This window comes from Bubalus bubalis, chromosome 4 (genome assembly GCF_019923935.1).
Source record: "Bubalus bubalis isolate 160015118507 breed Murrah chromosome 4, NDDB_SH_1, whole genome shotgun sequence".
Lineage (NCBI taxonomy): Eukaryota > Metazoa > Chordata > Mammalia > Artiodactyla > Bovidae > Bubalus > Bubalus bubalis.
In genome coordinates, this window is record NC_059160.1 from 143,247,883 (window position 1) to 143,272,383 (window position 24,501).

At 37.9% G+C, this 24,501-nt stretch overlaps 1 protein-coding gene across 3 annotated transcripts in view; it reads right to left on the bottom strand.

The window, feature by feature from the left end:
* Positions 1-24,501, bottom strand: part of CTNNA3 (catenin alpha 3) — a 1,922,732-nt gene that overhangs the window by 1,831,423 nt on the left and 66,808 nt on the right. For all 3 annotated transcript variants that reach the window (XM_025285111.3, XM_025285110.3, XM_044942168.2), the window contains exon 3: positions 2,745-2,937. In XM_025285111.3, coding sequence (XP_025140896.3) covers positions 2,745-2,937 — 193 coding nt within the window. The remainder of the gene's footprint in view (positions 1-2,744; positions 2,938-24,501) is intronic.

The window sequence follows — 24,501 nt, forward strand, 5'->3', positions numbered from 1 at the left end:
AATAATTATAAATTTTTATAATATAAAATGATGCTTAGGTTCTTTTTTTGTTTAACAAACATTTATCAGGTGTCTGTTATGTATCAAATAAACGTGATGCTTGCCACCTTTAAGAAGTTGTGTCTAGAGACTTCTCTGGTGGTCCAGTGGTTAAAATTCTGTGCTTCCACTGCAGGGGGCATGGGTTCGATCCCTAACCAAGGAACTAAGATCCCACATGCCATGCTACTGTACAGCCAAAAAATAAAAAGAGAAAGGAGAGAATGGTAAAAGTCAAACATGGAACGTTGTGGGAGCTGAGTTTAAAAGTTTGAACTTATCCAGAAAGATAATCCCTAATCCTTCAAAAGTTACTAAAAGGATTTTAAGCAGGGAAGTAAAATAAGTATATTTTCTTTTTTTAATTTATTATTTTTAATTGAGGCTTCCCTGGTGGCTCAGACAGTAAAGCGTCTGCCTGCAATGTGGGAGACCCGGGTTCGATTCCTGGGTCGGGAAGACCCCCTGGAGAAGGAAATGGCAATCCACTCCAGCACTCTTGCCTGGAAAATCCCATGGACAGAGAAATCTGATAGGCTACAGTTCATTGGGTCCCAAAGAGTCGGACACGACTGAGCGACTTCACTCACTCATTTTTAATTGAAGTATAATTGCTCACATTATTGTGTTGGTTTCTGCCATACATCAACATGAATCAGCTGTAGGCATACATATGTCCTCTCCCTCTTGAACCGCCCTACCTCCTCACATACCATCCCACCACCATTCTAGATAGTCACAAAGCACCGGATTTGAGCACGTGGAAAGAAGCTCAACATCACTCATTATTAGAGAAATGCAAAACAAATCTACAATGAAGAATATTTTACTTTTTAAAAAACACATTTGGCTTTGGTATTGGGCAAGGCTAAGGCAGTAATCCAAAATTCAGAAGGCAGCATTAACAATGGAGAAGAGAGAACAGATCTGAGAAACAAAAGGAAAATTTGTTAAACTTGGAGACTAATTGGAAGAGAGGGGTAGAATAAAAACAGAAAGTCTAACTGATTTGGTAACTAAGTGGATGACAATACCATGGCAGATAAGACAGGAGGAAAAATGGGTCTGAGGTGGTAGGGAGCAAGGAGGAATGATGAATTTATTTCAAATTATCTTAGACATTATGTTTTTTATATATTTTTCAAAGGATCTCTTTAATATATAAATCATACATAATATATATGGGCTTCCCAGGTGGCAATAGAGGTTAAAAAAAAAAAAAACCTGCCTGCCAATGCAGGAGATAAAAGAGATGCAGGTTAGATCCCAGGGTAGGGAAGATCTCCTGGAGGAGAGCATGGCAACCCACTCCACTATTCCTGCCTGGAGAAACCCATGGACAGAGGAGCCTGGCAGGCTATGGTCCATAAAGCTGTAAAGAGTTGAATACAATTGAAGCAACAGCATGCACACATATAACATATATAACCAAAAAAATTGCATTTGACCTAAAGTTTATTGTGGTTAATTATTCATTTTAATTATTTAATTAGTAAAAATTCCCTGATCTTCTTAAAATTACGTTTGGGATGGGGATTTTTGCTTCTTTATGCTCTTATGCTTCTTTATGCTCTCAAAATAGCTCCTAACACATGCTGATATATAAAATCAATCCACTAACTAAAAGAGTATTGCTCAGTTCTTTATAAAATAGCCTGCTAATGATATATTCATTATAAGACTATTCAATGAAATATATACACTACCATATGTAAAATCGATAGCCAGTGAGAATTTTGCTGTATGACTCAGGGAGCTCAAATCAGTGCTCTGTGACAACCTAGGGGGCATGGGATGGGGTGGGAGGTGGGAGGGAGTTCCAAGAGGCAGATGTATGTATACCTTTGGCTGATTCGTGTTGATGTATGGCAGAAACTAACAATATTGTAAAGCAATGATCCTTCAATTAAAAATAAATAAAAATGTTTAAAAAAACTATTCAAAATATCAAAAGATGAAATACATGCTTTTAGTATGTAATTTTGTGTGTGTAGTTTTTTAACTGGAGGATATTTGATTTACAATGTTGTGTTTATTTCAGTTGTACAGCAAAGTGATTCGGTTATACATATACATATATTCATTCTTTTCTAGATTCTTTCCTCATATAGGTTATCATAGAATATTGAGTAGAGTTCCCTGTGCTATACAGTAGGTCCTTGTTGGTTATCTGTCATATATATAGTAGTATGCCTATGTTCATATCAAGCTCCTGATTTATCACTCCCACTACATTTCCCTTTATCATGTACTAGTAACACAGCAGCAACGTGAGTTATACATAGTTTATGCAAAACAATTTTTTATGTTTAGGAAATATAAACCTCCAGAAAAATGAAAAATGTACCTCTAAGGTGGCCAGGTCTGAAACTTCCATCTCCAATTGTTTACAAGGAAACTGACAAATTTTTTATGTATGGGAAAAGACATCTTCAGCTTCATTAGTCATTTCTCATTTCATGACAAAAAGTGTACATTTCTCTGTTTATTATGGCTAAACTATGGTGTGAGGAGAACAAAATGAAGGAAGAATCAGGAGTGGGGCTCTGAGTCTTGGAGCTGCCTAATGAGCCACTCTGTCGCCCACAGTTAGCTCCTCAGAGCTCAACAAAAGACTAATTAAACTCAAATCAACTAAAACACAACACTCAAATCTAATCCCATAAGGATATGCAGTTGCTTCCAACCAGGACTAGAATACTCACTTTCTTTGCGAACTTCCTCAAGTGCCCTAGTAAGTTCTTCCTTTAAAACTGTGGCTTCCTGAGCAATCTTCTCTCCCTTGTCTAATAAATTCCAAGTTGCTTCCTCCACAGAAGCTAGAAGGACTCTGGCTCTTTTTGAACGTCCTTTTTTCCTGTTGGAAGGATTCTGGGGACAATTTACAAGTGTAGTAACCTAAAATTGGAAAAACACAAGTCATTCGTCAGACAAATTGCAAGAGGAACAGTCTTGGGATATCATAGACCAGAACAAAAAGAAGTATTTCATAATAGCATGATTCATTCCCAATACTACTAGTACATTCCCAAAAGTCAAGTCAAGTCACCAATAGCAATATTATCAGCTACCACGGACTTCCCAACTAAAGATAGGAAGAAAGGAAGGAAGGAAGGAAGGAATCTCATCAAGTTTTACTATTGGAACAATGCAAAATATACTATATATAATATCCACATATATATTATTTGATATATATATCAAATGATTATTTATATCACTTTGTAGCCAGCAATCTACATTAAGAGGGAGGCAAAAATAATTACAGTTAAGTCAGTAGGTAGTAATCTATTTAGATTAAGAAAAGAGATTACTAATGTGTGTGGGGGTGCGGTGCAGAATCACTCTGAAACATGTAAAACAGTGGCTATCTAAGGAGGACAAAACCCAAGTTCTCACTATGACCTACATTCTGGCCCTTTGTAAACTCTTACCTCTCTCCTACACTATCCCCTAACTCAGTTGGCCTCCCCAACACTCAGAACCCCCTCAACATGTCCTATCAAGAAGCCTTTCCTGACCACACCAGTCCTCATCCTCTTCCACTCTGTTCCCTAACTACCCTTTATACTTCTTCAGGACATTTCAGAGCATGATATTTTTTGTTCATACATGTTTATTGCACCCTTCCAACACAAAACGTAAACTCCATGAAGACAGGAAATGTGGTTTCTTTCTCCTGCACTCAGATCAATGCATGGAAGTTGGGGTGGTGGTGGTTGTTGTTCAGTCACTAAGTCATGTCAGACTCTGTGACCCCATGGACTGCAGCACACCAGGCTTCTCTGTCTTTTACTATCTCCCAGAGCTTGCTCAAACTCACGTCCATTGAGTCAGTGATGTCATCCAACCATCTCAACTTCTGTCATTCCCTTCTTCTCTTGCCTTCAATCTTTCCCAGCATCAAGGTCTTTTCCAATGAATCGGCTCTTCGCATTGGGTGGCCAAAGTATTAAAGCTTCAGTTTCAGCATCAGTCTTTCCAATGAATATTCAGGGTTTATTTACTTTAGGAATGACTGGTTTGATCTCCTAGATGTCCAAAAGACTCTCAACAGTCTTCCCCAGCACCGCAATTTGAAAGCACCAATTCTTTAGCGCTCAGCCTTCTTTATGGTCCAACTCTCACATCCATATATGACTACCGGAAAAACCAAAGCTTTGACTATATAGACCTTTGTCAGCAAAGTGATGTCTCTGCTTTGTAATACACTCTCTAGGTTTGTCATAGCTTTTCTTCCAAGGAGCAAGCGTCAATTTCAACATAAAGTAGTTGCTCAATAAGTGTTTCTTATATAAATGGCTTAATGAATGGAATAATTGAACCAATGAGCTTTTTTGTTAATTTATTTTTTAATTGAAGGATAATTGCTTTACAGAATTTTGTTGTTTTCTGTCAAATATCAACATGAATCAGCCACCGGTATACATATGTCCCCTCCCTCTTGAACCTCCTACCCATCTCCCTCCCCACCCCACCCCTCTAGATTGATACAGAGTCCCTGTTTGAGTTCCCAGTCATACAGCAAATTCCCATTGGTGATCTATTTTACACATGTAATTTAAGTTTCTATGTTACTCTCTCCATACATTTCATCCTCTCCTCTCCTCTCCCTGATGTCCATAAGTCTGTTCTCTACGTCTGTTTTCCCGTTGCTGCCCTGCAAATAAATTCATCAGTACCATCTTTCTATATTCCATATATATGCATTAGTATATGATATTTATATTTCTCTTTAAAACAGAGAAACTTTTTAATGTCTATATTTTAAATTGCCTGAATATGTTAATAATGAGCATGTATTACTTTTGTAGATTTGCTAAAATAAAAATAAACTCAAACTTCCCTAGTGATACAGTGGATAGAAATCTGCATGCCAATGCAGGGGACACAGGCTCGATCCCTGGTCCAGGAAGATTCTACATGCTGCAGGGCAACTGAGCCCATACACCACTACTGAGTCTACTCGGCACAACTACCAAAGCCTGCACATTCTAGGGCCCCCTGAGCCACAACTATTGAGCCCAAGTGCTACAACTACTGAAGCCCATGTGCCTAGAGCCCATGTTCCACAAGAAAGCCACTGCAACGAGAAGCCTGCACACTACAACTAGAGAGTAGCCCCTGCTCTTTGCAACCAGCAAAAGCCCACATGCAGCAACAAAGACCCAGTACCACCAAAATAAAAATAAGCAAATAATTTTTTTAAAAAAAAAGAATAAACTCATGATAAAAGTATTGTTTGGAAACAGAAATTAAGTATCTGTATTTGGAAACAAAACCTTATACAAAATTACATTGTGGAAAATATCCATTTAATTAAACCTTGAATCCCAATAACTAAATATGGTTAACATTTTCATAAGCAAAACTTGAAGATCCCCATTGTAGAGAAGAAAAAGACACTTGTACCCACTATTTTAAAAAGGCCTGAAACTCTTGTTGAAAGCTAGGCTCTTGTGTGTCATCAAAGAGCCAAGGCTTTTAACAATCATGTGCCACACTTTGACAACAGACTATACATAATCTTTCCTGTTCTGCAGCCTCTGGAGACTTTGCTTGCTTATTATTAATGGAGCATTAAATATTTGTTTATTTGACTAACTGGATCCAGTTCTTAGCCAAGAACTGAGAAGGGAGTTGGTGATGGACAGGGAAGCCGGGTGTGCTACAGTCAGTCCTGCTGCTAAGTCGCTTCAGTCGTGTCCGACTCTGTGAGACCCCAGAGATGACAGCCCACCAGGCTCCCCCATCCCTGGGATTCTCCAGGCAAGAACACTGGAGTGGGTTGCCATTTCCTTCTCCAATGCATGAAAGTGAAAAGTCAAAGTGAAGTCGCTCAGTCGTGTCCGACTCCTAGTGACCCCATGGACTGCAGCCCACCAGGCTCCTCTGTCCATGGGATTTTCCAGGCAAGAATACTGGAGTGGGGTGCCATTGCCTTCTCCAACAGTCAGTCCATGGGGTGGCAAAGAGCTGGACATGACTGAGTGACTGAATTGAACTGAACTGAGAAAGAACTCACAAGCTACAGGGGAAATATATGGATGAAAATAATTTTCATCTGCCCTTTTATTCCCCTCCTCTGTCCAACAAACCTTCCTCTTTATCCTAGTTTGCTGTATTCCCATATTCACAACCCAGAGTGGATTTCCTTATAGCAAGCATTTATTTCCTTTCTTGAAAAATGATAATAATCATATTATTCTTTAAGATTATATTAAGTTTAAATAATGTAAAGTGTTTTTTAAGACATAAAATATGGCACAAGTGTTGGATGGTATTTAACGTGTGTTTTCTAGTCCATCCCCATGAGATCCTTGTCAAAGATGTTCTCTCTGGGTCTATCTATATCTTGCTCATAGGGTCCTCCAATCTAAATGTGAAGGAGTCAATTAACAAAGCACATTCTGTGTGCTCTACAAGCAGTCAAATAGGGCCACATGTCTTTATTGTGCATTATGTAAAGATGATAATAAGTCTGGTTTATTACATGGGTTTTCACATATTCCAAAAGACAAGTATCTTGCTATTATCAGTGTAATTTATATATCAAGAGTTATAAGATACTTGTCCAGATTAAGACAAATTACAGCACCTTGCTTAAAACCTTTGTTTTAAATGAACAATAAGTATCATTGTCTAAAATGTTCCTTCAGAATTTATTTTAAGTGCCACAGTTCATGACGCTTCCCACTGAACATTCCTCTATTATTGTTCAGATCCACCAAGCGCCAAATGTTTTCCATAGAATAGCCTGAGCTTTCAAATTAAAATGAGCATTCCAGAAATGCTTTGTTCCTTATAATAAATGCCAGAGAAGTAGGAAATGTGAAAAGAACATTGTGCTTCCATCAAAAAAAAAAAAAAGCAATTGCACCTTGCAAGTTGTTCAAGTTTAACCTAAATCTTCTTTTTAAATACCCCAATATAGTTATTTAATACTGACTAAAGTCGTGATGCTTCCAATGATTCATTTTATTTCAAAAAGTACATATGGTGTAGTAGGCCTTGGGATATAAAAATATAGAAAGCTAAAACTTTTTTTTACCCCAAATCACTTATGGGGATCTAACCAACTATCATAAGTGACCCGGGGGGCTTCCCTTGTGGCTCAGCTGGTAAACAATTCACCTGCAATGCAGGAGACCTGGGTTCAATCCCTGGGTTGGGAAGATCCCTGGAGAAGGGAAAGGTTACCCACTCCAGTATTCTGGCCTGGAGAATTCCACGGACTGTATAATCCATGGGGTCGCAAAAGTTGGACACGACTGAGCAACTTTCACTTTCACATAGGTGACCATGACCCCTGAAAGTAGATGATTCTCACCAAGGGCTGGAGGGTGCATATGTTTTCTGAAACCATCTCCCACCTCTTCTACCAGCAAACAGTAAAAGTTAGCCTGAAGCTATTTTGTAAAATAATTCTTGTTTCTTTTCCAGCGCAAAATCAGTTATATACCAGGAACACAAAAACTTTATTGGAATTTATAACAAAGATTATTCTAATGTAAGACCCTAGTTCAGATCTTGCTAATCTTTCTTTTTACCACTGTGCAAAACTGACCCCTTTCCTTCTTTATCAGACTTACATAGTCCTCAAATGGAAAGTCTTTGACCTCAAGTGTGCAGCTCTTAAAGAACTTGGGTTTTGTTCACTTTTCTTCAGTCTATAAATCTGTTCTAGGCTACAGACACACCTTCATCATAGACACAGAATCAGCTCCCCACTGATGTGGTCCTAAATTAGAGATAAGAGTCAAACATGACTGAGCGTCTTCTCTTTCACTTTTCACTTTCATGCATTGGAGAAGGAAATGGCAACCCACTCCAATGTTCTTGCCTGGAGAATCCCCAGGGATGGGGGAGCCTGGTGGACTGCCATCTATGGGGTCGCACAGAGTTGGACACGACTAAAGCGACTTAGGAGCAGCAGCAGCAGCAGTAATATAAAAAGAAGAAATTTCTTACTTTATGCATTCTTCTCATGCATAATTCCATAATACCAGGTGTATTTTAATGGTGTATAACACTTATACATTAAAATTTAGAGTACAAAAAAAATAAAAGGGTTTTCTAATCTTTCCTGATTCATGTATGCTTTTTAGGTACCCCAAAGATACTGAAATTGATATGCTAGGAAACTACCCCTTCGTGGAACACAGCCTTGTGAAGGGGCTTGCATAACTCAGTGAAGCTATTAGCCATGTTTGCAGGGCTACCCAAGATGCACAGGTCATAATGAAGAGTTCTGACAAAATGTGGTCAACTGCAGGGGGAAATGGCAAACCAGCCCAGTTACTCTTGCCACAGAACCCCATTAACACTATCAAAAGGTAAAAAATATATGACATCAGGAGATGAACCCCCCTCCCAGATGGGAAGGTGTCCAATATGCTACAGGGAAAGAGCAGAGGATAATTACTAATAGCTCCAGAAAGAATGGAGCTGCTGGGCCAAAGCAGAAACAACACTCAGTTGTGGATATGTCTGATGGTGAAAATAAAGTCCAGAGCTGCAAAAAAAAAAAAAAAAAAAAACAATATTGTATAGGAATCTGGAATGTTAGGTCCATAAATCAAGGTATATTGGATGTAGTCAAGTAGGCGATGGCAGGAGTGAACATCAACATCTTAGGAATCAGGACAGGAATGGGTGAATTTAATTCAGATAACCATTATATCTACTCTGTGGGCAAGAATCCCTCAGAAGAAATGGAGTAGTCCTCATAGTTTACAAAAGAGTATGAAATGTAGTGCTTGAGCACAATCTCAAAAATGACAGAATGATCTCTGTTCATTTCCAAGGCAAACCATTCAATATCACAGTAATCCAAGTCTATGCCCCAACCACTGATCCCAAAGAATTTAACCAGTTCTATAAAGACCTACAAGAACTAATACCAAAAAGGATGTCCTTTTCACCATAGGGGATTGGAATGCAAAAGTAGGAAGTCAAGAGATGCCTGGAGTAATAGGCAAGTTTGGCCTTGGAGTACAGAATGAAGCCGGGTAAAGGCTAACAGAGTTTTGTAAAGAGAACACATTGGCCATAGCAAACACCCTTTTCCAACAACACAACAGATGACTCTGCACATAGACATCAGAAAATTGTCAACACTAAAATCAAATTGATTATATTTTTTACAACCAAAGACGGAGAAGCTCTATGCTGCTGCTGCTGCTGCTGCTGCTGCTGCTAAGTCACTTCAGTTGTGTCCAACTCTGTGCAACCCCATAGATGGCCTCCTACCAGGCTCCCCTGTCCCTGGGATTCTCCAGGCAAGAACACTGGAGTAGGTTGCCATTTCCCTCTCCAATGCATGAAAGTGGAAAGTGAAATTGAAGTTGCTCAGTCGTGTCTGACTCTTCGCGACCACATGGACTGTAGCCCACCAGGCTCCTCCGTCCATGGGACTTTCCAGGCAAGAGTGCTGGAGTGGGGTGCCATTGCCTTCTCCGGAGAAGCTCCATACAGTCAGTAAAAACAAGACCTGGCTCAGATCATCAGCTTCTTAATACAAGATTCAGGCTTAAATTGAAGAAAGTAGGGAAAACCACTAAACCATTCAGGTATGACCTAAATCAAGTCCTTATGATTATACAGTGGAGGTGAATAATAGATTCAAGGGATTAGCTCTGGTAGACAAGAGTGCCTGAAGAACTACGGACAGAGGTTCATAACATTGTATAGGAGGTAGTGTTCAAAACTATCCCAAAGTAAAAAAAAAAAAAAAATGCAAGAAAGCAAACTTGTTGTCTGGGGTGGCCTTACAGATAGTTGAGGAAAGAAGAGAAGTGAAAGGCAAGGGAGAAAGAAAAGATATACCCAACTGAGGGTTTCCCTGGTAGTTCAGCGATAAAGAATTGGCCTGCAATGCAGGAGACACAGGAGACATGGGTTCGATCCCTGGGTCAGGAAGACCCCCTGGAAGAGGACATGGCAACCCTCTCCAGTATTCTCTTGCCTGGAGAATCCCACAGACAGAGGAGTCTGGCATGCTCCAGCTCACAGTGCTGCAAAGAGTCATACATGACTGAAGTGATTTGGCATGCATGCACACCCAACTGAATACTGAGTTCCAGAGAATAGCTAGGAGAGATAAGAAGGTCTTCTTAAATGAACAATGAAAAGAAATAAAGGAAAACAATAGAATGGAAAAGACTAGAGATCTCTCCAAGAAAATCAGAGAAGCCAAGGGAATATTTAATACAAAGATGGACACAGTAAAGAACAGAAACAGCAAGGACCTAACCAAACAAAGCAAAAGACATTAATAAGAGATGGCAAGAATACACAGAAGAACTGTACAAAGAGATTTTAATGACCTGGATAACCACAATGGTGTGATCACTCACCTAGAACCAGATATCTTGGAGTGTGACTTCAAGTGGACCTTAGGAAGCATTACAATGAACAAAGCTAATGGAGATGATAGAATTCCAGCTGAGCTATTTCAAATCCTAAAAGATGATGCTGTTAAAGTGCTGCACTCAATATGTCAGCAAATTTGGAAAATTCAGCAGTAGCCACAGGACTGGAAAAGGTCAGTTTCCATTCCAATCCCAAAGAAGGGAAATGCTAAAGAATATTTAAACTACTGTACAACTGTTCTAGTTTCACATGCTAATAAAGTTATGGTCAAAATTCTACAAGCTAGCCTTCAGCAGTACATGAACCAAGAACTTCCAAATGTACAAATTACATTTTGAAGAGGCAGAGGAACCAGAGATCAGATTCCCAACATCTGTTGGATCATAAAAAAAGCAAGAGAGTTCCAGAAAAACATCTACTTTTGCTTTATTGACTACACCAAAGCCTTTGACTGTATGGATCACAACAAACTGTGGGAAATTCTGAAAGAGATGGGAATACCAGACCACCTTACCTTCCTCCTAAGAAACCTGTATGCAGATCAAGAAGCAACAGTTAGAACTGGACATGGAACAATGGACTGGTTCAAAATTTGGAAAGGAGTACAACAAGGCTGTATATTGTCACACTGCTTATTTAACTTATATGCAGAGTACATCATGCAAAATACTAGCTGGATGAATCACAAGCTGGAATCAAGATTGCTGGGAGAAATATCAACAACCTCAGATCAGATGATACCACTCTAATGGCAGAAAGTGAAGAACTGAAGAGCTTCCTGATGAAGGTGAAAGAGGAGCATGAAAAAGCTGGCTTAAAACTCAACATTGAAAAAAACTAAGATCATGGCTTCCAGTCCCATCACTTCATGGCAAATAGAAGGGGCAAAGTGGAAGCAATGACAGATTTTATTTTCTTGGACTCCAAAATCACTGTGGACAGTGACTGCAGCCATGAAAATAAAATACATTTGCTCCCTGGAAGGAAAGCTATGACAAACTTAGACAGCGTATTACAAAACAGAGACATCACCTTGCCAATAAAGGTCCGTCTAGTCAAAGCTATGGTTTTTCCAGTAGTCGTGTACGTAAGTGAGAATTGGACCATAAAGAAGGCTGAGCACCAAAGAATTTATGCTTTTGAACTGTGGCACTAGAGAATACTCTTGAGAGTCCCTTGGACTGCAAACCAGTCAATCCTAAAGGAAATCAATCCTGAATATTCATTGGAAAGACTGATGTTGAAGCTGAAACTCCAACACTTTGGCCACCTGATGCAGAGAGCCGATTCATTGGAAAAAGACCCTGATGCTGGGAAAGATTAAAGGCAAAAGGAGAAGGGGGCAGCAGAGGATGAGATGGCTAGGTAGAATCATCAATTCAATGGATATGAGTTTGAAAAAACTCTGGGAAATAGTGAAAGACAGAGGAGCCTGGTGTGTTGCAGTCCATGGGGTTGCATAAAGTTGGACACAACTTAGTGAGTGAACAATAGCTAAGGGATTCAACTGCCACTGTAGAGACCCACACTAGTGTGCAATAGGAGCATTACAGAATATGGCATGAGTTTGTGATCTATTTTCATTTGTCACATTAGTGCAATGCCTTAGTATCTCAAATGGTAGTACTGTAGAAAGTCTTCTCTAGTGCCAACTTGGGTAACACATTCATATTCTATAACCATATTCTTTCCTAATCTAACTTTTTTAAATTTTACTATCACTGTAATATAAAAAGCCATGTCAACAGCTATCTCTTTTCTTACTTATTAGATAAAATATTTTGAATTTTAACCCTTCTCTAATACCTCACAGGAGCCTTCTTTGCTACTTTGTTTCCATAAGTTAATTTTAATGGGTGAATAAGGCTTCCCTGGTAGCCTTATGGGTGAAGTAAAAAATTAGACTTTTAAGCCATGTTGATTAGCTAAAACCATCAAACAGGATTATGAAAGAAATTAGAAGGGTAGGGGAAAATTGTAGAATTATAAAGCAAGTGATTTTTTAAAGTAAAAGGTGTCATCCAGTCTTAAGGCGAAGGATCCTTTCTACAAGTCATTAATAATTTCAACTGTTCTTTATTTTCTACAAAAGCAACCTTCACTATGTTAACAAAAGTACTGGGAAAGATTGAAGTGTTGAGAACCTAGAAAATACATATCCTTTGATCAACATTCAGTGCTCTCCCCAAACCAAATACTATCTTCGTTTTGGCCAATAAACATTTATTAAGCACATATTATGTCTAAAACAATATCCTAGCCATTTAAAAAAGAAATATAAGTAAGAAAGACACATAACTAGCTGCGATATAAAAGGCAGAATGGCTGCTTAAACTTATAAATAAAAGGAAAGTGCTGAAGAGACTACAAACATTCATAAGGATTAAGAAGGGTTTCCAAAAAGAGCCTTTAAAGACAGACCATCTTCTGGCATGAGAGACAGAAGGGAAGTCAAGCCAGGTAAAGGGATCATGTGCAAAGCAACAGAGATGGAAATTATTTCTGTCTGAGAGTAGCAGATAGTCAAGTTTGGCAGGCCGAAGGGTAAAAACAGGAATTTGGGCCAGAAAATAGGTCAGGAAGTAGGTTGTAGCTTGAGTACAGAAAGTGTTGAAAGTCAAGGAAAGAGTTAATATTCAATTCAATAGGCAATAGATACTTCACACAACATAGCCAAAGTAGAAGCCTTCTTCCCACAACCTGTTTTTCCTCCATCTCTATTTCTTACCTCAGGTCATCTGGGCTAACCTACTGTCTCTCATCCTCCTCTCCAAGGTCTTTATGCTAAGCTTCTAAGTCACTTCAGTCGTGTCTGACTCTGTGCGACCCCATAGACGGCAGCCCACCAGGCTCCCCCATCCCTGGGATTCTCCAGGCAAGAACACTGGAGTGGGTTGCCATTTCCTTCTCCAATGCATGAAAGTGAAAAGTGAAAGTGAAGTCACTCAATCATGTCCGACTCTTCGCGACCCCATGGATTGCAGCCTTCCAGGCTCCTCCGCCCATGGGATTTTCCAGGCAAGAATACTTGAGTGGGGTGCCATCACCTTCTCCGAATTTATACCTTATTTTTGACTAAATTTTCACTCTCATCTTCCATTCATGGAGTTTGACAGCAAACTACTTGTTACACCCAGAATGGGAATGGCATCCTTAACCTAGAACAACTCTCCCTTCACACAGCCACCTGTATGTACCTCTCATACCACTCATTATAGTGTTTTGTAGTTAACTATTAACATACTGCCTCCCCAGCTTTACCAGGAACTCAACAAGGGAAAGGGCCATGCTTGACTCATCCTGAAAATCCAGAGTCAGGGTACTGTAAGTAATAAATAAAAGGTGGTTGACTCAATTTAAAAAAATGAATGAAATTCTAGATGTTCAAAACCTTAAATCAAAAGCCACAATGCTGAGTGATATGTACTAGGTTACCAAGAAAGCTGATAGCTAAAGCAAAAGTAAATTTTAAGTTTTGTGATAGCACATGATAGTTTTTAAGTCAAAGGCAATCACTAATGCAGAATACTCTGTCATTTCCCATGTCTAGTATCATGAAAAAGCAAGATTTTGCAAACTGAATAAGCAAATCTCCATTTGTATAGTTTATTTGTGATCTGATTAGTTCAATGTGATCTAGAAACAAGTATATACTTATATTCAGTCTTTTCTGGTTAAAAAAAGAGAGAGAGAGAGAGAGAAAAGGCTACATAGCTTGTTTTTGAATTCTACATAAAAAGACCAGGCACAGAGAGAACAAGATGACGGAGGAGTAGATGGATGTGGAATACATCTCTCTCCACAGATACATTAAGAATACACCTTCAGACACAGAAGTGCATGCAGAATACCAGTTGAGAGTGCACAGGAGTACCTGACCAGCAGAAAAGAACATATAGACCCACGCAAAACTCAAGATCAAGCCCTGAGCCTTTGGAGTGGGAGCACTGAATCCAAGACCCTAGACTTCCAGAGAACTAACCCTAGGAGGTATCAAATACTGAGAACTCACACAAAGGAAACCACTGTAATACAAGACCCAGCATCACTCAACCACCAATAGCACCCTGTGCAGGATGCCTCATCTAAAAAAACAAACAAAACAAAAATACAAACCAAATCATCAGCAGACAGTATTACCACCTCACTCACCCTTGCCCATCAGAAGAAAAACAAACAAAAATTAAGCACAAATATCACCCTATTTAAGAAGCTTACATAAACCACTAAACCAAACTTAGAGGTTAGAAACCAAACAGAAAAAAGAATTCAACCCTGAAGACTGGGAAAAGGAGACCTCAAACACAATAAGTTAAAAAGTATATAATGAATAGGCAGAGAAATACTACACAAATGAAAGAACAAACTAGAAACACAGAAGTCCAAATAAATGAAGAGGAAATAGGCAAAATACCTGAAAAAGAATTCAGAATAATGATAGTAAAGATGATCAAAAACCTTGAAAGCAAAATGGAGAAAATGCAAGAATCAATTAACAAAGACCTAGAAGAATTAAAGAAGATCCATGCAGAGACAAACAACACAGTTACTGAAATTAAAAATATTCTAGAAGGAATCAATAGCAGAATATCTGAAGCAGAAGAACAAATCAGTGAGCTGGATGATAAAATGGTGGAAATAACTTCTGAAGAGCACAATAAAGTAAAACGAATGAAAAGAACTGAGGATCGTCTCAGAGACCTCTGGGACAATATCAAACACACCAACTTACAAATAATAGGGGTCCCAGAAGATGAAGAGGAAAAGAAAGGGTATGAGAAAATTTTTGAAGAGATAAGTTGAAAATTTCCCCAACATGGAAGAGAAAATAGTCAACCAAGTCCAAGAGGCACAAAGAGACCCATATAGGATAAACCCAAGGAGAAACACACCAAGACACATACTAATCAAACTAACAAACACTAAACACAAAGAAATAATATTAAAAGCAGCAAGGGAGAAGCAACAAGTAACATACAAGGGAAACCCCATAAGCTTAACAGCTGATCTTTCAGCAGAAACTCTGCAGACCAGAAGGGAATGGCAGGATATATTTAAAGTACTGAAAGGGAACATCTACAACCAAGATTACTGTACCTGGCAAGGATCTCATTCAAAATTGATGGAGAAATCAAAAGCTTTTCAGACAAGCAAAAGTTAAGAGAATTCAGTACCACCAAACCAGCTTTACAACAAATGTTTAAAGTGAAGTGAAATGAAAGTGAAAGTCACTCAGTCATGTTCAACTCTTTGTGACCCCATGGACTGTGTAGTCCATGGAATTCTCTAGGCCAGAATACTGGAGTGGATTGCCTTTCCCTTCTCCAGGGGATCTTCCCAACCCAAGGATCAAACACATGTCTCCCACATTGCAGGCAGATTCTTTACCAGCTGAGCCACAAGGGAAGCCAAATGTTAAATGGACTTATATAGTCAAGAAATACAAGAGAACAAAAAAAAGATTTCCAAAATCAACCCCAAACAATTAAAAAATGGCAATAGGAACATACATATCAATAATTACTTTAAATGTAAATGGATTAAATGCTCCAACCAAAAAATACAGACTGGCTGAATGGGTACAAAAAGAAGGCCCATATTATGCTGTCTACATGAAACCCACTTCAGACCTCAAGACACATATAGACTGAAAGAGGGAGGATGGAAAAATATATTCCATGCAAATGGGAAGCAAAAGAAAGCTGGAGTAGCAATCCTCATATCAGATAAAATAGACCTTAAAGATTACAAGAGATAAGGAAGGACACTACATAATGATCAAGGGATCAATCCAAGAGGAAGACATAACAATTGTAAATATCTATGCACCCAACATATAAGCACCTCAATACATAAGACAAACACTAGCAGACATAAAAGGAGAAATTGACAGTAATACAATAATAGCAGGAGACTTTAACACCCCACTCATACCAATGACAGATCATCAAAACAGAAGATGAATAAGGAAACACAAGTCTTAAATGATACATTATATGAGATGGATCTCATTGATATCTTTAGGACATTCCATCCAAATGCAGAATAATACACCTTCTTGTCAAGTGCACATGGAATATTCTTCAGGACAGACCACATCTTGGGTCACAAATCAAACCTCAGTAAATTTAAGAAAACTGAAATTATATCAAGCATCTTCTCTAATGACAATGCTATGAGACTAGATATCAATTACAAGAAAAAAACTGTAAGAAACACAAACACATGGAGATTAAACAACACATTTCTAAATAACCAACAGGTTACTGAAGAAATCAAAAAGGAAATAAAAAAAATTTCTAGAAACAAATGGCAATGAAAACATGACAACTCACAACCTATGGGATGCAGCAAAAGCAGTTCTCAGAGGTAAGTTTATAGCAATACATTCCTATCTCAAGAAACAAGAAAAACATCAAACAGACAGCCTAACTTTACATCTAAAACAAATGGGAAAAGAACAAAAAAAAAACCAAAATTAGGAGAAGGAAAGAAATCATAAAGATCTGAGCAGAAATAAATGAAAAAGAAATGAAAGAAACAATAGTAAAGATTAATCAAACTAAAAGCTGGTTCTTTGAGAAGATAAACAAAATTGACAAGCCTTTAGCCAGACTCATCAAGAAAAAAAGAGAGAAGAATCAAATAAACAAAATTAGAAATGAAAAAGAAGAGGTTACAACAGACAATGCAGAAATACAAAGGATTATAAGAGACTATTATGAACAATTATATGGCAATAAAATGGATAACCTGGAAGAAATGGACAGATTCTTAGATCAATCTTTCAAGATTAAACCAGGAAGAAACAGAAATTACAAGCACTAAAATTGAAGCTGTGATCGAAAATCTCCCAAAAAACAAAAGCCCAGGACCAGATGACTTCACAGGAGAATTCTATCAAACATTGAGAGAAGAGCTAAAGCCTATCCTTCTGAAACTCTTTCAAAAAATTTCAGAGGAAGGAACACTTCCAAATTCATTCTATGAGGCCACCATCACTCTGATACCAAAACCAGACAAAGACAACACAAAAAAGAAAACTACAGGCCAAAATCACTGATGAACATAGATGCAAAAATCCTCAACAAAATTTTAGCAAACGGAATTCAGCAACACATCAAAAAGCTCATACACCATGATCAAGTTGGGTTTATTCCAGGAACGCAAGGATTCTTCAATATATGCAAATCAATCAATCTGATACGCCATATTAACAAACTGAAAGATAAAAACCATATGATCATCTCAATAGATGCAGGAAAAGCCTTTGGCAAAATTCAGCACCAATTTATGATTAAAACTCTTCAAAAAATGGGCATAGAAGGAAACTACCTCAACATAGTAAAGGCCATATATGATAAGCCTACAGCAAACATAATTTTCAATGGTGAGAAATGGAAAGGAAAGCATTACCCCTAAGATCAGGAACAAGACAAGGGTGTCCACTTTCACCACTATTATTCAACATAGTTCTGGAAGTCCTAGCTACAGTAATCAGAGAAGAAAAAGAAATAAAAGGAATCCAGATTGGAAAAGAAGCAGTAAAGCTCTCACTGTTTGCAGATGACATGATACTGTACATAGAAAACCCTAAAGATAGTATCAGAAAATTACTAGAGCTAATCAGTGAATTTAGCAAAGTTGCAGGATACAAAATCAGTACACAGAAATCACTTGTATTTCTATATAATAACAATGAAAAATCAGAAAGAGAAATTAAGGAACCAATCCCATTTACCATTGCAACAAAAAGAATTAAATATCTAGGAATAAATTTACATTGGAGAAGACTCTTGAGAGTCCCCTGGACTGCAAGGAGATCCAACCAGTCCATTCTAAAGGAGATCAGCCCTGGGATTTCTTTGGAAGGAATGATGCTAAAGCTGAAACTCCAGTACTTTGGCCACCTCATGCGAAGAGTTGACTCATTGGAAAAGACTCTGATGCTGGGAGGGATTGGGGGCAGGAGGAAAAGGGGATGACAGAGGATGAGATGGTTGGATGGCATCACCAACTTGATGGACGTGAGTTTGAGTGAACTCCAGGAGATGGTAATGGACAGGGAGGCCTGGCATGCTGCGATTCATGGGGTCGCAGAGTCAGACATGACTGAGTGACTGAACTGAACTGAACTGAAGGAGACAAAAGAACTGTACACAGAAAATTATAAGACACTGATGAAAGAATTCAAAGATGACATAAACAGATGGAGAGATATTCCATGTTCCTGAGTAGGAAGAATCAATATTGTGAAAATGACTATACTACCAAAGGCAATCTACAGATTCAATGTGATCCCTATCAAATTACCAATGGCATTTTTCACAGAACTAGAACAAAAAATTTCACAATATATATGGCAACACAAAAGACCCCGAATAACCAAAGCAGACTTGAGAAAGAATGATGGAGCTGGAGCAATCAACCTTCCTGACTTCAGATTATACTACAAAGCTATGGTGTGCTAGATCAAGATATATATCAAGACAGTATGGTACTGGCACAAAAAGAGAAATATAGACCAATGGAACAAGATAGAAAGCCCAGAAATAAACCCATGCACCTATGGGTACCTTATTTTTGATAAAGGAGGCAAGAATATACAATGGGGCAAAGATAGCCTCTTCAGTAAATGGTGCTGGAAAAACTGGATAGCTGCATGTAAAAGAATGAAATTAGAACACTTCCTAACACCATAAACAAAGATAAACTCAAAATGGATTAAAGATCTAAACATGAGACCAGAAACTATAAAACCCTCATAGGAAAACATAGGCAGAACACTCGATGACATAAACCAAAGCAAGATCCTCTATGACCCACATCCTAGAGTAATGGAAATAAAAACAAAAGTAAACAAGTGGGACCTGATTAAACTTAAAAGCTTTTGCACAGCAAAAGAAACTATAAGCAAGGTGAAAAGACAACCCTTGGAATGGGAGAAAATAATATCAAATGAAACAACTGACAAAGGATTAATTTCCAAAATATACAAGCAGCTCATACAACTCAATACCAGGAAAACAAACAACCCAATCAAAAAGTGGGAAGAAGACCTAAACAGACATTTCTTCAAAGAAGAAATACAGATGGCTAACAAACACATGAAAAGATGCTCAACATTACTCATTATTAGAGAAATGCAAATCAAAACCACAATGAGATATCACCTCACACCAGTCAGAATGGCCATCATCAAAAACTTGACAAACAATAAATGCTGGAGAGGGTGTGGAGAAAATGAACACTATTGCACTGTTGGTGAGAATATAAACCAGTGGTTGATACAACCACTATGGAAGACGGTATGGAGATTCCTTTAAAAACTAGGAATAAAACCACCATATGACCTAGCAGTCCCACTCTGAGGCATATACCCTGAGGAAACCAGGGTTGAAAAAGACACATGTATCCCATTGTTCATTGCAGCACTATCTACAATAGCTAGAACATGGAAGCAACCTAGATACCCATTGACAGATGAATGGATAAAGAAGTTGTGGTACATATACACAATGGAATATTACTCGGCCATAAAAAGGAATGCATTTGAGTCAGTTCTGATGAGGTAGATGAACCTAGAACCTATTACACAGAGTGAAATGAGTCAGAAAGAGAAAGATAAGTATCATATTCTAATGCACATATATGGAATCTAGAAAAATGATTCTGAAGAATTTATTTACAGGGCAGCAATGGAGAAAGAGAAATAGAGAATAGACTGATGGACATGGGGAGAGGGGAGGAGAGGGTGAGATCTATGGAAAGAGTAATATGGAAACTTACATTACCATATGTAAAATAGATAGCCAACAGGAATTTGCTGTATGGCTCAGGAAACTCAAACAGGGCACTGTATCAAACTAGAGGGGTGAGATGGGGAGGGAGATGGGAGGGAGGTTCAAAAGGGAGGGGATATATGTATACTTATGGCTGATGCCGGAGAAGGCAATGGCACCCCACTCCAGTACTCTTGCCTGGAAAATCCCATGGACAGAGGAGTTTGGAAGGCTGCAGTCCATGGGGTTGCTAAGAGTCGGATTCGACTGAGTGACTTCACTTTCACTTTTCACTTTCATGCATTGGAGAAAGAAATGGCAACCCACTCCAGTGTTCTTGCCTGGAGAATCCCAGGGACGGGGGAACCTAGTGGGTTGCCGTCTATGGGGTCGCACAGAGTAGGACACGACTGAAGCGACTTAGCAGCAGCAGCAGCAGCATGACTGATTCATGTTGTGGTTTGATGGAAAACAATAAAGTTTTGTAAAGCAATTATCCTTCAACAAAAAAATAAATTAAAAAAAAGAAATATAAGTGGTAAAATGAACAAAAAAAAACTCATAAAAAGAAAAAAGAGCAGGCACACAATTTTTATTACTGGATTTCATTTCAAATAAAAGGATAAAAAATCATATTATTAGGGCTGCCACAATAAAGTACAACAGAGTGAGTAGCTTAAAAAAGAGAAATTTCTCACAGTTATGGAGTCTAACAGTTCAAGGTCAAAGTGTCAACAGGACTGATTTCTTAAACCTCCCTCATTGGCTTACAGGTGGTTACTTCTCACTGTGACATGTTCTTTTCTCTATCTACACATCCCTGGTGTCTCTCTCTGTGTGTTCTAATCTTCTAAAATTGGATTAGGTCATATTGGATTAGGACCCACCATCAAGATCCAATTTTAAACTCAACTTCTAAAGACCCTACTTCAAAATACAGTCACATTCCAAGGTACTGAGGGCTTGGGCTTAACATATGAATTTAGGAGGAACACAGTGTAGTCTTCAACAGCCCTCACTTACAAATGATACAGAAAATATAAAACAAACATCATCTTTTAAAATATACTTTAGGATTTTGTTTGTTTGTTAGATTAACAATCACAACTAACTAGAGCTTGTAAGTAATCTTGGAGCTATTAAGGAATGATAACAAAGCACATGTAGATCCCACTCCAATTCCATTAGCTCTCTAGACCAAACAAATGGCATAACAGAGCAGATATTTACATGACAAACATATAAACAGCTGTAGCTAAATGTCCTAATCCAGAAAGCACATTTATTCCCAGGAAAAAAAAAAATATATATATATATATAAACTTAAACACATCTAGGAAAAGATCACACACTGAGAGTAATATCAAATATTAGTTTCTTTCCATTTTTACTTACCTCCTTAAAACTCAAAATCAAACAAACAAAAAACAAAACAATTTTGGACTCTACCACTCATTTATTCAACAAATATTTATGGTGCACCTGCATGACAGTAAGCTTCATTCTACTGAGGGGAGAGAGAATAAACAAACACAAAAATAATTGTATAGCATAGTAGTGGTTATTGACGTGTGCTGTGAAGAAAGTAAACAAGGGTATGGAAACAGATGAGAGATGGGAAATATAGATTTGGTATCAGAGAAGACCTATATGATTAGAGAATAAGGACCCCAAGGAAGTAGAGAAGACTTTTGAATATCTGGGGGAAAATATTTCAAACAGAAAGTGCAAGGTCTGCCAAATCAATTTTTGTTGGTATCCAGGAGCAGCAGGAAGGCTAGTGTACCTCCCACAGAATGAGAGGAGAATATAAAAGATGAGGTCATTGAAACATGTAAAATATCATGTATGAAACGAGTTGCCAGTCCAGGTTCGATGCACGATACTGGATGCTTGGGGCTGGTGCACTGGGACGACCCAGAGGGATGGAATGGGGAGGGAGGAGGGAGGAGGGTTCAGGATGGGGAACACATGTATACCTGTGGCAGATTCATTTTGATATTTGGCAAAACTAATACAATTATGTAAAGTTTAAAAATAAAATTAAATTAAAAAAAAAAGTAAGCACTTACAAATCAAACAATTACAAGAAAAATTAACCTAAAAAAAAAAAAAAAAAAGATGAGGTCAGGCTAGCAGGCTACTTTGAGAGAATAGACAAGATTGGGCAGGGATCTGGGAGAGGAATGAAAAGTACTTAGGAGGTTGTTGCAGTAGCCCCAGTGGAAACCACCTTGGCTTGTTCCAGGGAGCAGTGGTGGAGCTGTTGAGAAGTGGCAGAATTCTGGTAAATCTGAAGTGAGTCAACAGGGTTTGTTTATAGATTGTATATGGATTATGAAAGAAACAGGAGGTAAAGAATAACTCTATGGCACATAACCTGAGCAACCAGGTATAGAGATAATACAACTTTAAAAGAAACGAGTAAGGAAGAGGAATCAAGAGTTGAGCTCAGACATTTTAGGTTTGCCTATTAGAGTTGCTAAGCTGGAGACTAGTATACAATTCCAGAGTTGAGAGAAGTTATGGGCCAGAGATTTGTTTATTGTGACTTACATATTCATTTTAACTACTCATGTATCAATGGTTTTGCTAGTCTTAATAAAAATTTCAAAGATATTTGAGAACACTGTTTGTTTTCCAAAGTCATGAAACAATGAGATCTCTGAAAACAAAGGATAGCTAGAGAAGTTATAGGACTTAGCTTTGGGCACTCCCAACATTGAGAGGTAGTTATCCCACAGGATACCCAACCATGAACTCTATTAATCCTAGGATATATGGCTTTTGTGATTTTAAATGTAACTGTTTGGAAAAGAACTTTTTTTATACAGAGCAATGATTCAGAGGCAAATGCAGCCTTCAGTAAAAAATGTAAAGTTAATGTTAATTATAGTCTCCTTCTCTCCAAATGTTTTCAAAAATGAGGAGAAAAATTATCAAGATGCTGAATTAAGAAAACCAAGGAGAAATTAAATTCATGCTGCTATGTACATCTAAATCAAGCATTAATCATTCCGGTGAATCAATAACCAATAGTTTTAGCCAAACTGATTTAAAGAAATGCTGAGCAAGAAAAAGCAAAAGGATAATTGTTTCCATCAGTAACCATTGACTGCTTGAAGGAAACAAAATAAGAAGCAAAAAGTCCAATTAGCCCAAAGCTGGCCCTAAAATCGAAAATGGGTTGATCTCATATGCTGTAGTTCAAGCATATCCACAGGGTCCCTTGGTCAATCCAGTCCATCATTCCACTTCCAGCAGTGATTGATGTGGGATATGGTTATGACCCCTAATTCTCTGTTCCAGCTTTTTAAAATAATCATTTATAACCTTTTAACCATAATATTGAATAAACTATGCCAGTATGCTTTGCTAACACAAAATCATGGTTTTATATGAATTTAGGTGCTACTATCTGTCACCAAATTATCCATTTACTCTAGGCCATCAAATTTACTCCTGTTCTATTCTAACATAAAACTCTTTTTTATTAAAGATGTCCAGGGAAAAATATACAAAAATCACCTGCTTCAAACATGAATAAGAAATAACAAACAAAAAGCCAGAATTACCTAATGAGATAATGATTAGATTTGTAGGACTCCATAGTCAAGATTTTATAACAAAATAATATGGTTTGAATATAACCCATCAGCGATGTAAATGATGATGTTCAGTTTAAAATTGATTAGGTCATGTCCATCTTATTTCTCATGATTGTCTCTAAATTGAGAAAGCCATTTTTGCCTTATTTTTTTAAGTTAAATATTTAGTCACCAATCTTGAACCCTTTTGGCCAATGCTTGATTTATACATCTAAAAATTCCTTCTTCAAAGCATCAGGATATTTCCATAGTCCTTTAATTTTAAAACACCATCAATTATAATATATACCATCAATTTAACCACTTCTTTTCAGAATGCAAGTGTAGATAATATTTTGTCAGTAATGAACCTGTCAAATCCAAGGCTGAGCCATGAGTCATATTATACAAGGAAAGGAGAGAGCAGAGGAAAAAAAATACTGTCTTTGAGTTTCAAAGCTCACTTTCTTGCAGTCCTAAGCAAGAACAATTGTGAAAGCCATTAAAGAAACAGAAAACTATTTTCTAAATTTATTAACTCCCATTACAGAAGCTGGATTTGATAGACTAGAAAAACAGAGAGTCATATGAAAACGATCTGGTGAGACAGGAAAAAGAAGTAGGGACACTCTCCTTAACTAGCCCCAAGAGACTATGGAAAGAAGGAGCTCAGAGCTAAGAAACACAAGCAAAATACCCTTTCTTATTCCCCCTCTCTG